This window comes from Neohortaea acidophila, assembly GCF_010093505.1.
Source record: "Neohortaea acidophila strain CBS 113389 unplaced genomic scaffold BDY17scaffold_4, whole genome shotgun sequence".
NCBI lineage: Eukaryota > Fungi > Ascomycota > Dothideomycetes > Mycosphaerellales > Teratosphaeriaceae > Neohortaea > Neohortaea acidophila.
In genome coordinates this window covers 165,405-182,245 of record NW_022985513.1, presented here as the reverse complement: position 1 = coordinate 182,245, position 16,841 = coordinate 165,405, and the positions used below count along the sequence as shown (strand labels likewise).

Genomic DNA, 16,841 nt, shown 5'->3' with positions numbered 1-16,841 from the left:
TCTCGGCGCCGCTGCCGTGATTGCCGCCGGGACTTCCTGTTCGAGTGTGCACGGGCGATTGGAGCTGCGCCGCCGTTTTCCCTGGCTGGCACACACGCCGGTTCGTCGCATCTTTAACCCGAGCGTCAGGTGGGTGGATTGCACCGCTCCACCGAATTGAATCGGGTTGTCGAGCGTGATTGGAGTCCCCCGTCCCGGTGGCGAGGGCGCGCAGGGGTATTCATGACTCGAGTGCTCGAGCTTGACTCGAGTGGTTGTGGGCCTAAAGGTTTGGGGTTGTCGTCTATCATTACCTCACCTATCCCGGGGGGACGGCACAGCATGCACTCGGGTGATTTGACATTTTACTGCGCAACCTTCTTCGTGCTGCGCCTCGTTCTTGTCCACCGTGCCGCACGTCGATCTCTCCGTCACGTCAACAGTGCTCCGCATCAGGCCTGTAGTGCTGCCGTTAGATCGACGCTCTGTTCCGCCGTTGAGGACCGCTACGATCGTCGCGGGTGCTCGCCGCCGGCGGGCGAAGGCATATGCTGTTGTTCATCATTTCTTGAAATCGTAGTTGCTTGGTGGAGACAATTTGTCGTTGAATTACGGGTCACTCGATGCGTGTCGATCGGTTCAAGAGGGTCAGACGCGTCAATGAGACTCGTGATTCTCGACTCGCTTTCGTTGTGTGCGAGGTGGTTTGTCACAAGACTTGGAAGGGACATTATCGTAGCATGACCACAACGCGTAGGATCTTGCCGTGTAAGGCGATTCGTATTTGAATCGAACCAGTGCTGATCGGAATGAGTCGATATCGACAAAGAGTATTGCATCGATCGATAACTGCGCTATCAACCGCTTCCAGATCTCGCAGTCCAGCAGAACCAAGCACGCAAGAATTTGCAACTCGATGACTGCCCGAGACAGGAATAGAAAACCAAACCCCAGAAGCGTCCTCGAAACCCTCATCTCCTCTTCGACTTCTGCCCCATTCCACGGCCCGCATCAACGCGCTCGCCCACACCCACGCAAGCATCTACCTTTGCAAAAGCTGCAATGTCGGACAACAAATCGTCCAGATCGATGTCCGCCATCTTTGGCCGCGTTCGACGCGTAGACTGAGCAGCTTTCTTCCGACTTGGGTGCGGCTGTGCGAGCGTCTTCGACGGCGCGGGCTCCAGGAGCCAGGCGACGTGTTCGTCTTCTTCTGGTGGATGCTGCTCGATAGGTGCCGGTACGATACTGCTTGGGCGTTGCGGCGTCTTCCCTTTCTTTGAAGAGGGATTCTCGTTGCCTACGGTCCGAGAGGATGTTGAATTGGCTTTCCGCGGTTTGGCGTGATCGTCGGATTCTGCCATGCGAGCCGTCGTCTTCTTGTCGGGCGAGATAGAGAGAGCGTTCCTATCGCTTTCTCGGAGCGGCGCGCGTCGAGGACTGTCGGCAATGGCTTCAGTAGGGGTGGGAAGGATTCGACTCCTACCCGATCCTACAGCATGATTGATCCGGTCTGCCTCCGTTCCGTCCGCTTTGACTGCAAGAACTTTTCGACGGACGGCATGGATCTCGATCTCTGCTACACGTTGAGGCGGCTCTCGTTTGCTTCCTGCTTCGTCGCGATTCGGCATCTCGGTAGCGTTGATGCACGGCCGCGTTGTTTCGCGTTTTGCAGCCCGACCCTTCCGCTTGGCCGTGGCTGCTGGTGCTCCGGCGTGTGGTTCCTGACGGGCTGCTTGGCCTTCATCCGCCGCAGTGCGACGTTCTGTGACTGCGGCCTTTGTGCGGCGCTTCTTGTGCGCGCCCTCAAGAACTGGCGAAGCGCCATGGCTTTGCTTGCGACTTCTTGCATCGAGTTTATCCCCGCTTATGGTATGGTTCCCTTGGAATCCACCTCTTCTCTTCCCCTCGACACAGATCGACTGCTCCGTGGGATGATTCGCGACTTCGCCAAGCGCATGAACCACCGCTCGCTTTCCCGGCCGGCCTTGAGGCATGATTGCCGCCTCTCCAACGCCCACGTCGCATTTCTCCACCATTGCATCTGGCCCGACATTTTGTGACGCTTCCACAGGCTTCCTCTTAGTCCTGACCCGCGCAATGAAGCTATCGTCCGCGCTAGCCGTGAAAGCGTTTGACCCATGTGTCGCACCCTCTCCCTGGTCAAACGGCTTCTTCCCTCTAGCAGGTGGACTCTTCCGCACAACCTCGCTCCGACGAGGGGCAGCAACAGACTCACTCCCGTCCGGTGCAGAAGTCAGAACAGTCTGCAGCTGTGTCCGCCTCTTCTTCGTATTCGATTCGTGAGATACATATACCGCCGCAACAGGTGAGGAAGAGGAGGAGGACGAGGAGGATGGGGCGCTCGATTTGATGTAGAAACCGAAATTCGCGGACACGGCGACCGTACTGCTTGCATATCAGTTTGCGGCTCTGTGGTTTCTGCCTTTGTTGGGTATTGGCTGACCCGGCGCCTCGCTGTCGCATAAGATGTCGCTCTAGACGCTCCACTGCTTGTGCGATTGGTTAGTTTACCTCGTGAAGACCGGGGGGAAAGAGGAGGGCAGAAGGAGGCGTACGTTTTGCTGGACTGTTCAGTGACATATTGGTGGTATGCAATATGCTGACTGTAGCATTTGTCTGATTTCGACGTGAAGTACGATTGATAATTGGTGAAGAGTTGGAGTGACGCTGGAATGTTTAGATTACCGAATTAGGAAAAGCGCGGTGCCGACTTCGGAGCGCGGCCCGCATCTGTCGGCGCCACACCCGCGATACCCTCCCGAGCCGAGGGCCTTCGTGCTGCGTGGAGCCTGCTGACTGGACTCGCTTTCAACCTTGTCGACCTTTGTCCCCTCAGGACGAACAAGTCTGGAAGGCCTCCACCATGCCCACGTTCAAAGAAGACCCCATCCCCCTCCACAATCGCGCAAAGCAACTCGCCCGCGACTGCGTCTCCAGCCAGCGAGTCTGGAGTCTACTCATAATGTCCGTGGGCACGGCAATCGTGTACACCACCATGGCGCAAGCAGACAAGCAAGGCCTGCTCAACAGTCTGCAAATCGGGACTCTCATGCTCGGCAGCGCGATCGTCATCAGCGGCATCGCGCTCATGATGTTCGCGCAGAAACGCATCGGCCTGCCGAAATGGTGGCTTTTGTGCCGGGCGATTGGATTTGGGGGCGGGGCGCAGGGGATCGCTACGTGGATTCTGGGCACTGAGCATTCTATGCATATTATGGGGTGTATTCCTATTGGCTGGACCGCGTCGTATGTGATTCATACGCTTATGACGTGGCGTGTTGAGCATGAGACGGGGAAGGTTCTGAATGAGGAAGGGGAGGAGATGCTTGGAGCGGGCTGATTCTGAGGTGGAAAGCTGCTGGACTTCGAATCTACTGCAAAGTGCAGAACACGGCTCATAGCCCGCATGCCGTGGTCCGGCCGACGACCTGGCTTATGCTCCGCCGGACTCCCTTGCCCTACGCTGGATATCAGGCCTGCATGAGAGCTCGATATTGGACTCCTAGGCGACCACGGACTGGTGTCCCTCTCGCCATCTGGATGGATATGGCAAAGCTCCAGGCGTGCGAATAAACGACGTGGTCGCTATCCATGGACTTCAACGCGGTTGAAGAGGTGCGAGCTTTGCAGCTCGAGATGGATTGGAAATAGAGCATAAGAAGCTCATCCAGCATGGTCCAAACTGCGCACCGATCAACACTTGGATGCGTGTGACATCGAGACGAGGAACCCACTCACAGTTCATCTCTCTCCCGGACCTTCCCACCACCATCAGCCGTCATGAACCCCTCCAGCTCCAACCATTCCGCGGCAAAAGCAGTCGTCAGCAGCGCCCAATCTTCCACAGTGTTCATGTCGAGGTGTTCGCCATCGTCATCAATCTTGTGCCAGACTCGGGGAAACGGGGCGGGAATGAGGTGCAAGACTTCCACTCCTCGTGCCATGAAGGGAAGATGGTCGTCTCCAATGTACCCGCCAAGCCATTGATCGGTATCTGCTTTCCCGGCTTCGTGGAGGAAGAACTGGTCGTCGACTGCCGACGGTCGGTCTGGATCTTTGGCTGGAGCGGATTTAAACAAGCCCAGTCTGCGCAGCGAGAACTCGAGATCAGCCATGTGTTGATAAGCCCAGTGCGTAGTCTTGAAGTAGGATGGAACGGTGGGGTTAGGCGATCCGAGCAGATCGAGTAAAACAAACAGGTCGATGCTGGCGAGAGGGGTCGAGTATGTACTCGAGGCAGCGTAGACAGTCTGCTCCCATTCCTCCGCCATCGCGCGCGCACCATAGAGTGAATCCGTATCTGTCCAAGACTGAAACGCCTCCTCGCCGTCCAAGAGTAGGATCTGAACGCCTTTGTGCTCGTCCATCTCCAGTCCGGAAAAGTCACTGCTCTCCGCCTCCGCTTGCATCGCTTCCCACTTCCTCGTCAGCGCGTCGTCTATACTTCTTGCAGCATGGAGCAGCATGGCACAAGGAGCGGCAGAGTCGATAGCACCAATGAAGCCAGTCGGATGGATCAAAGAATCGTAATGCGCAACGAGCGCTAATCTGCCTACCTCGCCTTCACGATCTATCCACGGCGGGTCACGGGTGGCTATGAGGTTGTGAAAAGGCACTTCCCTCCCATTGGAGAGCGGCGTCGTGCTCGTGGAGTTCTGAAACGAGACCTTCCATTTGGGGAGATTGTTGCGGAAGAAGTCTGCCAGGTGCTCTAGAACTGCGGTCGAGCCGGGCGTGCCGGGGACGCGGGGTTGCAGGATTGGCGCGAGGATGGCCCCGGTTTTGATGTCGAAGTCGGCGCCGGCGGAGGGGATTGTGCGGAGGGAGTCGTCGGAGAGGGTGGAGTAGGCTATGGCCGTGCGGAGGACGGTGGGGAGGAGGAGGAGGCCATTGAGGAGGCGCATCGCGAGACTCGTGTACTATCGAGCTGTGAAGAGACGCATTCTATTGTCGAACACTCGGTATGAGTCTGTTGGCCTGGTCGTAGAGCGGTTGAGTGCAACTCGGTCGTAGCTCGCCCTCATGAACGTGGAGTGCGGTTTAAGCGGCGCACGCTAAAGTTTGGATTATGTAAGCGATATTTCCATCCCGCTTTCACTCGCGTTTCAATGCTTCATCTCGTTCATGGACGTTCCCACGCCAGACCCAAAGATGTGATGTTTGCCTTGCGGGCCTTTGGGCGTTGCACACCAAGGCGAATACCGAGTGTTCTCGTCCTTGCCACACGCTGTCCTCGACCGTCGACCCCGTCGCTGCTGCCAAAATGCAGGCCATCTGTGTTTATACCAGGACGATATGCGCAGACTGCAACAAATCGTCCAGGCGAGAAGTACGCCTATCCCGAGAACCTCAATGTCTTTGACGGAGGCCTATTCAATACCTACACCATTGGCTTTACGCGCGTAGCCACCTTGGCCATCGCGGCGTATGGTACTCTCTGGGCACTACCGTCCGTTATCATCGCTGGCGGAGTGCCCTGGTACGTCTACCCAGCCTACGCAACCCTCCCCTGGCTCCCATGGCTAGCCACCGGCATCTTCTTCGGCGGCTACGTCTCGCACATCAACGTCCTCCTCCCGCGCGCCGCCCGCCGATCCAAAGCAGAGCTCATCCACTTCGCTCGCAGCATCCCTCCCACCACGACGCTGCAGATCAAGAGTTTGTGGTTCCGGCCGTGGCCGCATTCGCGGGAAGTGCAGTTTGGCAATCTGCGCCGGCTGCCGAAGAGCTGGACACGCTTGACGAATTTGGAGCTGCAGCCTTCGTGGACGGCGTCGAATCGGGCGATTGCGCGGAAGCATAGGGTGTACGATTACATTGCGAGGACGGTGATGGGGAGGTTCTATGTGGTGCGGGATCGGCGAAGGGAGACGGCGAGGGTGAGTGGGATGTGGGATCAGATGTGGGAGCAGATACCTGTGATTGGCGAGGAAGGAGGTACGGAGAAACTGGTTGGGAGCTCTTCGGCGTCGCCTGCGTCTCTTCCTGCTACGGCGAAGAATAGACGAGTGCCTGTGTCCAGGGCGAGACGATGAACGGGCAGATTCAAGACCACAAGAACCGGCGCCTGTGCTCGGACTGAATACGATAGAGAACCTATTGCTGTATCGATGGACTTTGGAAATTTCTCGCTTATGAATGACAGAATGTGTACAAAACCTAACGAAACACGGCCTCGGACCTGACACCGTCTCACGGGTTCGAGACGAATAAATATGTGTTGCGGGCAAAACGAAAGCTGTGGCGCAGCTGTGGCGCCCAAACAAACCTCAGGCTCCAGGCTGCAACATAAAGGTGTGCAATATATATGTCCCTCTCGTAATCGCGTGGAATTTTGCAGCGATGCTATTACAACCCAACTCCCTGTCTCCTCGCATGAGCCCTTTGTCGTCCACTATCCGCATCGTCACACCTTTACCCAACACACCGGCTGCAATATGCCTCGCTCGCAGATGATGACCGCCATAGCGCAAGCGACCATCTTAGGAACACTGGATCTCGTTGCCGCCGAACATCTGTACTCTCGAGCACTTTACAACTTAGATCCGGCCTTCGCGAGCACGTTCAACTACGAGCAGCCATGGAAGGAATACTACATGAAGCAGCTCCCACGCGAGGTCGTGTGCCTCCTCATCGTCAACTGCCTACGCTACGTATGGTACATTTGGCTTGAGCGGGTATTGCCTACACGACCACGGCCAAAGCTCGACATGGCTCCCAAGCGAACGGCGTCGATCGACAACGAGGTCGAGGAGGAGAAGATTATCGCCGACTGGATTGCGCAGGGCAGGATTCGCCGCTCCTCCATGAGCTGGTGCAACATTCTCACCAAAGTTCTGCTGGATCTCACTGTCGCGAACGTCTTTTTTACTGTGGTTGTCGAGATCTCCCACCGTGCAGTGCGGTTGAACAACCGAGGCTTGTCGCTTGAAGGGTTTGGGATGGTGAGTTGTGGTGCCTTGACGCTTGTCCGCACGCTGCGCTGACCAATGACCGTTCTCAGACAATCGCCCTCGCTGCTGTTGGACAGCTGTTCTCATTGACGCCGCCGCTGTCTCTGCTAGCTTTCATCGTCAGTCCGGCGCATCAGCGCATCGTCTTCGAGGATGGCGTCTACCTCGTCTTCACGGTCTTCTTTGCCTTGTTCCTGGGCAAGTTGGGGCCTTGGCTTATGACTTTTGAGCTTGTGCAAGAGGCCTGGAAGAATGGCACTCGGGCTGCGCAGGAAGCTATGGCCAACGAGACAGCCGGCAATATCACCTTTCACACTCTGGAGGAATTGTGAGGATGGGCATGTACTATCCATTGCAAACTCATAGCTGCCGGTGAAAGTCGAGCGGACTCTGGCTATACATACTGGCTGGTGAAGAGCACCACTTTTCAACCACCAGCCTGTGATTCGAGCAGGGCCGAAATCCCGCTCGCAATGCTGGAGCGGATGCCGATGGCTGGTGGGAAGGAGAGTTCGGTAAAGCAGGCCAGGGCATCTGCAGGGCCGTCTGTATCTCATCTTGCTACGGCAAAGCATACAAGTGGCCATGCCGAAGGGGAGGCGCTGATCGAGCTGCAATGAAGTATTGAAGATGGAAGTTGCTACGCGTTGTTACTCACTATGCCTGCGGGCTAGTGCTGAGATAGAATGCACGACTCTCGAAGCTCTACTTGACAAGGAGGGAATGTCGATTAATCATCGTGCGTCTTGACGTCCGCATCGTCGGATGTCTCAATCAAGTTCGAACAACCTTCCGAATTCGGACTCGCGGGGAGTTTCCCGAATTGGATGTCAGGGGGTCGACACACTCCTTCGCCCAAGCCGTGGTGCCATCAAGAAAGACGCAAGTCGGTAACTGTAAACCGTTCAAGCCGTCAGCGGTAAAGCGATCAATAACGGCCACACCAACAAAGACCAACAGACAAAAGAGGAAAGTGCTGAACCAAACCCCCCCGGACTTCCCGTTTTTGCCACCTTCCTCATTGAGAGGCGTGCATGGAGGAAACCTGAAGCTGAGCGGCGGCGCATATATGGTCACATCCGCACACCAAGCCATTGATCCTTCGAGCGGCGTCATCACTTTCCTTCCCGGGCCCCTTCGTTTCCCTTCATCTGCTTGGACAGAAGCAAAGTCGCGAGATGGAGAGCTGCAGCTTCCTCCGCCTCCCCGCGGAACTCGTCCTGCACATCCTCAGCCATCTCGAGCCCTTTGATCTGGTTAAAACAGCTCAGACCTGCCGGACTCTCCAGCAACACAGCTACGATGACTTTTTGTGGCTCCCGCTGGTTCAGCGTAATATTGTCGGCTCGCCTGTCGATGGCACATCATTTCCCAGCTACCGCGAGCTATATGCCGCCCACCATCCGCATTGGTTCCTGCCGCGGCATCGTATTTGGTTCTCCGACAGTTCACCGAGCGGAAAACTGCTTGTTGCTCGCTATGAGCCGAATGCAGGACGCATAGCCGCTTACACCGTTACTGCCGCTCGCGGACCGCATACGCTGCAATCCTGGGAGAAGAATCGCAGCGTCATTATTCATCACTTCAACCCGGAGGTCTCTCTTGATCTGACGCGGCCTGTATTGAACCTTGCACCACACAAGGCCAACAGGGAGGCCGAGACCAGCGATGAGCAGCCCAGCGGCCAGCGGCCAGCGCCATCATCCAAGTATGGCAAGGAGGTTCTCATGGACAATTTCACGGAGCAGGGCTTGTACGCAGCTTTTATGCTCTGCCGAGCACTACCCGAAGAAGCCATCACAGAGAGCACACACGTCTGGCCTCCGCTCCGCATCCCCGCCCAAGCCCGCACGCGCAACGTGAGCGGCGACGACTTCCGCTCCGCCGGCCATCGACCCACGACCTTCGACGAGATCAGCCAGTACAATTTCCGCGTGAGGAAGTGGGTCGAGTTTGGAACGCGAGGCAGCCATCCCGCAGTCTCGCCTGCTCATGCCTTCAATACGCCCGATGGCTTCGCCGCCGCGCTGGGAAGGGTGCATCCTTTCTTCGCCGCGCGCTTCAACGCGTATAGTCCGAGTGGCGTCAGCGTGCGGATTCCGGAGGAGATCACTACTTACGCCACTCTTCCGCCGTCTTGCTACACGCCTACTCCCGCGAAGCCGTACCAGGGCATTTGGTGCGGGGATTACAGCGGACACGGCTGCGAGTTCCTTGTAATCACGCAGCCGGATAAGGAGCAGGCTCGGCCGCTTCCGGAAGGGATGGCGTGGTTGCGGAACTGGTTTGCTGGTAGGGACGCCGGTCCTTTGGGCAGTGCAAACCGGTACGCCAATACTGACGTGGATGTTGATATTCTCGGAGGCGTTGATGAAGAGGAGATCGAGGAGGAGGAGAGTAGTGGGGATGAGAAGACACGCTTCCCCATGGACAACACCTTGGATCACACCACAGCCGGATCCTCAAGTCGTGCTGCTGTCGAAGTCACGGATCATCCGGATGCGCCGTCTGGTCGATTAGAGGCCATCAAGCTTACTGGCGACCCTTACATTCCCCGGGGCGAATTCACTTTCGTTGCGCCAGATATCGGTGCCGGCGGGTTCATCCGTATCGCTGACGAACAGGCTTTCCGGGGTGCACGAGTGGTGCGCAGCGCTGGACATGTCGCCGACCGCGACTTTGAACTTGGTGAGTAGGAGGCACCTCGCATCTACTTGATGGAAGACTAACGTGGAATTATGCAGACCAGTACACCCCATCACAGCTCATCCTACTTTCGCACAACACATTGGCGCAGTTCTGGGAGCGGATGGGACATATTTCGTACTATCAACGAGTCGACTTGGACGCATTGGCCAACACGCATACCTTTTCGTCGTCGAGGAATATGAATCTACGCAACGGAGGAGGCGAAACGATTACATGACTTGGATAGACAAACAAAACATATGGGCAACCACGAGCGGGAATAGAAGAGCATCTCATTGATTTTTCCTCACATGTCCCTTACATCTTAATAAATGCCATCCGACTGGCTCGCGTCAAGCCCTCACCTAAGAAGTCCCAACAATCTCCCCAGCCATGATAACAGGCTCCTTGTCGGAAAAGTTAGGCACATCGCCGAGCACCTCCTTGGCCTCCGGGCCGGACGCGGCGTTCTGGAAGTCCTGCAGCGACCCAAACTCAATCGTCGCCTGCACGGTGTAGGGGGCGTCGTCGTTGAACTTCAGCACCTTCCAGCTCTGCAGGTTGTACTGGCTCCAGCGCTTCTGCACGAGAGGCATGTGCGTCGAGAGGTAGTAGTCCATGTTGAACTTGGCGCCTTGCGGGTAGACGACGGTAACGGTGGCGGGCATGGTTGCGGTTGGGTTGGGTTGGGTTGAGCTGGGGGTGGGGGAGGTGAGTGGGTGGTTCGGCTGGGATGGGTGGGGGTTGATGGAAGGACTTACTGGGGTTTGTTGGGTTTATTTATGTGTTTTCTCTTTCGGAATGGTAAGCACGGGGAAAAAGAAAGACGAGAGGACGAGAGAGGAGAGAATAAATACCTGACGTCTTTTTCCCTGGACCCCATGGGTTGCTGCTACCTTGGTGTTGCCCCACCATGCCCCTCATTTCCCTTCCCCTCCACGATCCCACCCGACTGCCATATCGCCGAGGGGGCTTGCGTCAGTGTGCATTATTTGGCGTGTTCTAGCCCTGGCCTTTTGGCGCTCACTGCATGTAGCCTTTGCGATTGCCGAGTTTGGTTGACTTTCTCGGCTGGGTCGTTCTGCTCTCTCGGCTGGGGTTGTTCTGTCTCAGACCCATGGCGGGTTTGCTTAACACTTGGAACAGATAGTGCGGCTTCGACATTCATGGACTCACGGAGGGAGTCTGTGTCGTGTCCGGTCGAGTAGAACGTAAACAAATCTTGCTAGACCCAGGCAACACGGCCTACTGCAAAACGCACATTGCCCTCCCCTCAGCACTGGTCATGCCTACAACAACAACAGGACACACAAGTGGCCAAGTGGAGCTTTGAAGTGCCTCTGTACATGATCTATTTCGATTACCACCCCGACTGGATGCATTTCAGCCATCGGCGGGCTTCCAGCTCCTGCTTTTCCTTGAGCATCCAGAATATGAGCTCGCCATCTTTGCAGAACCAAGATATTGGGTCAATTGCCCTCAAGCGCTGGTATGTCCATATCGTAGAGTCAAGCTGAGTTGAGGGGTAGGCGTGCGGGCTTTCTTTGGCGGTTCGCTTGGAATGCAAGAGTATAAATCGAGGGTGTAAGATAGAGCGGCTCGCGGTGCGTTGAGATGGATATCTTTCGTCTCTATTCCATTCAGACTCCTTCGCTATGCTCTTCGAAGACAGCCATCACCCTTGCCTATCACAAATACACATTAGCGTCTCCTCAGCAAACCACTCAAGACAGTCCCACATACCTCTGCTTATGCTTCGGATTCTTACTGCAAATAATATACACATACTTCCCTCCCTTCCGCCTCACGCTCTTGCACCCATCGCACAGCTTCTTCACCGAGCTCCGCACCTTCATGCCTCGTATTTGCTGCCGGGCCACCGCTCGTGTGGTCGCTCCGCTGTTTTGCAGTTGCAGGTTCCGCATGGCGGCGGTGAGGGAGAGTGCAGGTCTTTTGAGGGCGGTAGTGTTTGTACTTATTGCGCGTGTCTGGGTCTGGCTGGGTTTGGGCCTTGTGGTTAAGAGTGATGTCCTTAAGCTGGGGATTCGAGGGCGGAGAGTGGTGGTGTGGATTGAGCGCCGGAAGGCATGGCGGGCGAATCGAGGTCGGAGCAGCATTATGTCGAGGTTGTGGAGAGTAGGGAGGCTACACGGCGAGATATGAAGCGAAGGCGACTCGTGCAGATGGAATGCGGATGGATGTGATGTGCGCTCGACCATGGACTGAAAAGGCGTCGGAGCAAAAGGAAAGATGACTAAGCAAGACCCAATATCACGTGACATCACCTGAACCTCAAATCCTCTTGGGAAACCGCTCTTGCGCCTTTTGCACAACGAGACACCGCGTGGCTTGCATTAGTTTGGTTGCCCATGCGAGCACGCATTTCCTCCGTGACCGAGCATGGTCGATGCAAGGCTCGCCGAAATTGCCACGTGTGTGCGGAGGACCGTCTTGAATCAACAGGATTGACTCTCTTGCAATGGTTTGGATTAACGAGTCTGAATTCCCTCTGTCAAAGCGAATGATGCCCTAACCCTTGCTTCGGCATGTGAATCTGCCGGCGAACGACAGCAGCGCGGCAATTCTCGCTGAACAGATGACTTTCACGAGATGACCATGTGCACGACTCTGCACATCAAATTCAAAGCGGCCGAGTGTACGGCGTGGTCAGGAAGTGGTCCTACCGTCCGAATGGCGTTCGGTCGTGCAACGGCAGGAGCAGCCACGTCCGAGAACTCCAGGAGAAGCGTCGATCGTCTCCTTTGATAGTACCTAGTTTATAGCGAAGAATCAACGCTTTCCGGTGCTCTACGAGCAATGGTTGTCATTTGATCTCTTCAATAGACTCCTCGTCCAAAGAGAGAATCCACGGCAGTCAGTATTGGCGGAGGTAAAGGAAACGCGGCTTCGCATGGCCAGCACGTGGGCGGATAAGCTTAACGCGCTTTCGTGGCAAAGGAAAGGCAAATCCCCGACGACGACAAAGCAAACAACTCCCCGCCCTCCACCTAACCTCCACCACCACCACCACCACCCCCCCTCATCAACACCAACCCTACTCCTCTGTTCCCACCCCTACTTACAGACAATGGTACGTGCCGTTACTTCCATCCCACGAGTCCCGATTCATCACTAACACTCACCTCCCATCACAGACCTCCACCAACCCCGCGCGCTTCAGCACCTACTCCGGCGCCCCCTCTCTCCAACCCTCCCTAGCCCCAACCTTCACCACAACAGCCTCCACAACCACCGCCCCCGGCACCAGCAGCAGCAACAGCAATAGAATGTACCAAACCACCGACCCCGCCGCGCAAACCAGCACCTCAACCCTCAGCACAAGCACCGACCCCAAAGCCGCCGATATAAAGTCCTGGTCGGGCGCGCTGGACCGCATGACAGACGCGCGCCTCGAGAAGCAGCGCTTCGTCATGAACGAGCATAAAAGCGACGAGGTGGCGAAACTGGCGCTGAGTGCGAAGGTCGAGCGCGCGTTGGCGCGGCGCATGGTGGGGCAGGATGCGGTCTTTTCTGCCTCTTCTGCTGCTGCTGCGGCCAAGACGGCGGCGGAGAAGAGGAGTCTGCAGGTTGAGGCGAGGTAGTGTCGATGCTTGCGGCTTGCGGTGAATCACTTGGGCGCGTGGCGGTGAGGGGGGACGGGTGCTTTGGTACGATACTTTTGCTGGCTTTACTGTGCGTCACGCAATCTATCACGAGGACGGGCGTTTCTGCGATTTCGAGGTTATGGCATTCTTCAGCAGCTTCCATCATATGTCTGAGTGTTGGTGTTGGTGCGCATTCGAGGTTTCATTACGAGTCATTAGAGCGAGCGGGCATACGAATCATTCTTATCAATATCTGCATCATCGCTGAACCCAAGCGTGGTCGTCACGGCGCTCACATGAAGTCGCTCGCTCTCGCCCTCCCGCCAGCTGCACCTCCGCCCCTGCCCATCAAGCCTCTACGGCTGGGATGGATATGGCTCAAATCCTCCTCTGCATCTTTCTTCTCCACCTCCTTTGGCTGTGCCTTTTGCGGAGCATTTCCATTCTCCCTGCTCTCGTCTCCACCACGACTGACGCGCTTCTTCGGCGGTGGGGACCTCGATCTCGACACTTCTGGGCTACTCGTATTCCTTCTCCGCTTCCTCGCCACCTCATCAGCCTTGCGAGCATCAGTCTTGCGAGGGGGCGAACGAGAGTCCGAGCGCGAGCGGGAAGAGTAGCTGTCGCTTCGAGCCCTCGCCCGTCTCGGAGGGGAACTGTCTGATATAGACCGGTCTCTAGCAGGTGCTTTACCATCGCGGCGCGGAGGCGAGACGGATCGCATGTAAGATCTGCCTCTCCTTGGTGCCGGAGAGCGGGAGATGGAGTCCGATGGCCGTTTCTTGTCCGTGCTGCGACGAGGCGGCGAGCGCGAGTCGGAGTACGTTCGTCGTTTGCGTGGCGGCGGGGAGCGAGAGTCGGAGTCATAGCTGTCTCTTCTCGCTCTGCGGCGCGGAGGAGATCGAGACAAGCTTTCAGACCTGTCTCGTGCTCGTCGCGGTGGCGGGGATCTCGAGTCCTCCGAGACGCTCCTCACACGTCCTCTTGGGCGTTCATCGTCCCTATCCCGAGTCTTCTTGATTGGTGTTGGAGACCGAGATCGTGACCTCGAATCCGACCGGGAAGAGTAGCTGGAATACGAGCTGACGCTTTCACTACGGCTTCTGTCGCTCGCACTAGCATCGTTCGCCGGCAACGGTAGCGGAGCGGGTTTCGGCATATTCTTCAACCACTCTCGCATGCCCTCTGTCAAAGCACCCATGCCAATCGCCGTGAAGAAGTTGATGCTGAAACGTGTGTTCTTCGCGTTGTCGGTAGGGAAGATGCCTGCGAGTGCGGGCTGCAGGTCGTCGGCTTTGAGTCGCTCAGTCAAGCTCTTCATGCCTACACCTTGCGCCAAGTCTTCGATGAGGATCTTGATGAAGATGCGAGAGGAGGAAGTCGTCTCTTCTTCGTTGAGATGGATCACATGGAAGGCCTCCCATGCAATGGCGTCCGATGCAAGCAAATGGCCGAAGAATTGCGCAATGATGCGCAGACGATTCGTTTCGTAGCGGTGAATCGTGTCGTAGTACTTCTCAAACATGGACTGGAAAAGGTCTTTCCACAGCCTGTTCAGCTTGCAGAAGCGCTCGCCAATGAGGCCGAAGAACTTGTTGTAGGTGCGTTCTTGACTGCAGCATTCGATAATCATCGATGGCAGTTCTTCCTCTCGGCCGGTCGGGAGGTTGATGCGCATCAGCTTGTGGCAAGCTTCTTCGAATCCACCAGAAGACATGATGGTGAGGTAGATGGACCGACGAAGATTGACCAGATCGGTGTTTGACTGATCCTTGATCTCCAACGCCTTGTCCGCCTGTGCCTCCTCGTCGTCGCTGCTGCTCTCATCTGATCCATCCTCGTCCTCATCTTCACTGCCCGATGCCTCTCCAAGAATCTCGGCTTTGAGTTGCTTGTACGCCTCTTCATTCGCCTCCCACTCCGCGTCAAACTTGAAGATGTTGAGTCCGTCTTCAGTGCCAAACTGATCGTCCAAGCCAGGCCGGTGAGTAATCTGATCTTCCTCCTCCACCAAATCCAACTCTTCTTTGACGGCCTGATTGTCCTTGTACTTGTCTTTGCGGATCTGAAAGAGAACCTCAATCATGTACTGCACCCGCTTGTCAATGTCTGCCTCGTGCAAGATGCTCCGGAACTGATCGTAGACAGCCAAAGCAATCTGAGAGTTCATCTCCTCAATATGCTGTCCCACCTCTTTCATCAGACCGACCGCAATCTCGACACTGTCGTCCGTAGGTTTGTGCAGGAGTAAGAGCAGGATCTGAGCGGCCAACATCTCGTGCGCCACTTGCTGGTTGATGAGATGTGCGAGAAACGTCGTGCTGCTGTGACAAACGCTCTTGTCGTTGCGTTTGAAGGCCTTGCGGAATTGAATGATGAGTCTGTGGACCAGCAGCTCTCCCACTTGCGGCAGCTTGGTGTTGACGATGGCAGCCATGGCGGCGTAGATCGGTGTGAAGGGCAAACTGGCCGCCTGAGCCTTCATGATGCTTCGACAGAACAGGCCCCTGCCCCGGATCAAGTTTTCGTTGAAGAGCTCGGGCACGATGTGTTTGATATTCGACACGTTGACCTTGTTGATGAGTCCGTTGATGGATTTCTTCAGCGCCTCCCACGCCATGCGCTGATACTCTTTCGACGTCTTGTCGGTGATCTGCGCCTGGAGAGCCTTCAGTCGTGCAGGTGGGATATATGTGCCGCCTGATCGCATGTTGAGTAGTCGCTCATATTCCGCCTTGGCCGCTGCCTGCTTCTCTTCCTCTGTGAGCGGCTTGTCGGTCGCGGCCTCGTCTTTCTGCCGCATTTCCAGCTGTCTGGCCCGCTCCATCGCTCTTGCGCGGTCGACATCTCGCGGGAGGGGTCCGCTGAGAGGCGGAGAGCGTGAGCGGCGGCGGACGGGTGGTGCATCTCTGCGGGGTGAGGGGGATCGGGAGGGTGAGCGCTTCCGAGAGTACGCTTCAACGGGGGGATCGCCGGGTTCAGGAGACGGCAGTCGGACTGCCGACTGGAGCACGGAAGCCATATCTGTTGGCACAGATGTGATGTGGTGGGAAGTGGAGGAAAACCGCGAGTTGTTCACTATGTAGAGGCAGAATTTGGCCGGGCGAGTCAGCCACGCAAGCGCGAGGCACGAATTGTGAGTCATGTAACACGACATACAAATGTCGATGACACTCTTCACCCTTTTCTTCTCTTTCATTCACATGTTGCGCTACTCACTAAGAGCCGTAGGCTTCTTGAGGTCTCCAGGATTATGTCACCATCGATTCGCGCACACGATGAATCGACCACGCAATCGGCAACCTCGCCCGCCGCGAAATAATACGAACGGGCCCAACAACCATAAGCAATTCAATCGTGGCCCACATCAAGGCGGCGGCAATGTTCCAACTACTCAAGAAGTCAAACCTGGAGCATCTGTATCGATCGTCCTGAAAGCCGACCAAGCGACAGGCCGCGAAGTCCAAGGAGTCGTGCAAGACTTGCTCACACGCGGCGATCATCCTCGCGGAATCAAAGTACGATTACAGGACGGACGAATTGGGCGTGTGCAGAGGATGGTGAATAGCGGTGCACCTCTTTCCACCAACAC

The 16,841-nt window shown here is 56.3% G+C and overlaps 10 protein-coding genes across 10 annotated transcripts; 6 read left to right on the top strand and 4 right to left on the bottom strand.

Moving 5' to 3' along the window:
• Nucleotides 1-950: 950 nt before the first annotated feature.
• Nucleotides 951-2,583, bottom strand: BDY17DRAFT_322778 (uncharacterized protein; the record flags this gene model as incomplete). The annotated part of the gene is made up of 3 exons (XM_033736877.1): nucleotides 951-2,388; nucleotides 2,447-2,489; nucleotides 2,559-2,583. The coding sequence occupies 3 exons, from the start codon at nucleotides 2,581-2,583 to the stop codon at nucleotides 951-953; spliced, it is 1,506 nt and encodes a 501-aa protein (XP_033590454.1).
• Nucleotides 2,584-2,726: 143 nt separating this feature from the next.
• Nucleotides 2,727-3,540, top strand: BDY17DRAFT_117242 (uncharacterized protein). The gene has a single exon (XM_033729271.1). The coding sequence runs from the start codon at nucleotides 2,867-2,869 to the stop codon at nucleotides 3,341-3,343; it is 477 nt and encodes a 158-aa protein (XP_033590453.1). The 5' UTR covers nucleotides 2,727-2,866; the 3' UTR covers nucleotides 3,344-3,540.
• A 197-nt stretch (nucleotides 3,541-3,737) lies between these two features.
• Nucleotides 3,738-4,907, bottom strand: BDY17DRAFT_316049 (peptidase M28; the record flags this gene model as incomplete). The annotated part of the gene is made up of 1 exon (XM_033735981.1): nucleotides 3,738-4,907. The coding sequence occupies one exon, from the start codon at nucleotides 4,905-4,907 to the stop codon at nucleotides 3,738-3,740; it is 1,170 nt and encodes a 389-aa protein (XP_033590452.1).
• A 98-nt stretch (nucleotides 4,908-5,005) lies between these two features.
• On the top strand, nucleotides 5,006-6,199 carry BDY17DRAFT_294589 (uncharacterized protein). Its single transcript, XM_033733162.1, has one exon. The coding sequence runs from the start codon at nucleotides 5,112-5,114 to the stop codon at nucleotides 6,036-6,038; it is 927 nt and encodes a 308-aa protein (XP_033590451.1). The 5' UTR covers nucleotides 5,006-5,111; the 3' UTR covers nucleotides 6,039-6,199.
• Nucleotides 6,200-6,440: 241 nt separating this feature from the next.
• On the top strand, nucleotides 6,441-7,288 carry BDY17DRAFT_309245 (uncharacterized protein; the record flags this gene model as incomplete). The annotated part of the gene is made up of 2 exons (XM_033735307.1): nucleotides 6,441-6,947; nucleotides 7,007-7,288. 2 exons carry the CDS (start codon nucleotides 6,441-6,443, stop codon nucleotides 7,286-7,288), a joined length of 789 nt encoding a protein of 262 aa, XP_033590450.1.
• Nucleotides 7,289-8,134: 846 nt separating this feature from the next.
• BDY17DRAFT_322773 (uncharacterized protein) lies at nucleotides 8,135-9,882 on the top strand (the record flags this gene model as incomplete). The annotated part of the gene is made up of 2 exons (XM_033736876.1): nucleotides 8,135-9,644; nucleotides 9,701-9,882. The coding sequence occupies 2 exons, from the start codon at nucleotides 8,135-8,137 to the stop codon at nucleotides 9,880-9,882; spliced, it is 1,692 nt and encodes a 563-aa protein (XP_033590449.1).
• Nucleotides 9,883-9,936: 54 nt separating this feature from the next.
• Nucleotides 9,937-10,476, bottom strand: BDY17DRAFT_352517 (uncharacterized protein). The gene is made up of 2 exons (XM_033738220.1): nucleotides 10,406-10,476; nucleotides 9,937-10,340 (listed from the first exon to the last, which is right to left on the bottom strand). The coding sequence occupies exon 2, from the start codon at nucleotides 10,310-10,312 to the stop codon at nucleotides 10,010-10,012; it is 303 nt and encodes a 100-aa protein (XP_033590448.1). The 5' UTR covers nucleotides 10,313-10,340; nucleotides 10,406-10,476; the 3' UTR covers nucleotides 9,937-10,009.
• A 559-nt stretch (nucleotides 10,477-11,035) lies between these two features.
• On the top strand, nucleotides 11,036-11,904 carry BDY17DRAFT_117209 (uncharacterized protein). Its single transcript, XM_033729270.1, has one exon. The coding sequence runs from the start codon at nucleotides 11,259-11,261 to the stop codon at nucleotides 11,805-11,807; it is 549 nt and encodes a 182-aa protein (XP_033590447.1). The 5' UTR covers nucleotides 11,036-11,258; the 3' UTR covers nucleotides 11,808-11,904.
• Nucleotides 11,905-12,622: 718 nt separating this feature from the next.
• On the top strand, nucleotides 12,623-13,484 carry BDY17DRAFT_294582 (uncharacterized protein). The gene is made up of 2 exons (XM_033733161.1): nucleotides 12,623-12,735; nucleotides 12,800-13,484. The coding sequence occupies exons 1-2, from the start codon at nucleotides 12,733-12,735 to the stop codon at nucleotides 13,244-13,246; spliced, it is 450 nt and encodes a 149-aa protein (XP_033590446.1). The 5' UTR covers nucleotides 12,623-12,732; the 3' UTR covers nucleotides 13,247-13,484.
• BDY17DRAFT_294581 (uncharacterized protein) lies at nucleotides 13,485-16,292 on the bottom strand. The gene has a single exon (XM_033733160.1). It carries the CDS (start codon nucleotides 16,269-16,271, stop codon nucleotides 13,542-13,544), a length of 2,730 nt encoding a protein of 909 aa, XP_033590445.1. The 5' UTR covers nucleotides 16,272-16,292; the 3' UTR covers nucleotides 13,485-13,541.
• Nucleotides 16,293-16,841: the final 549 nt, after the last annotated feature.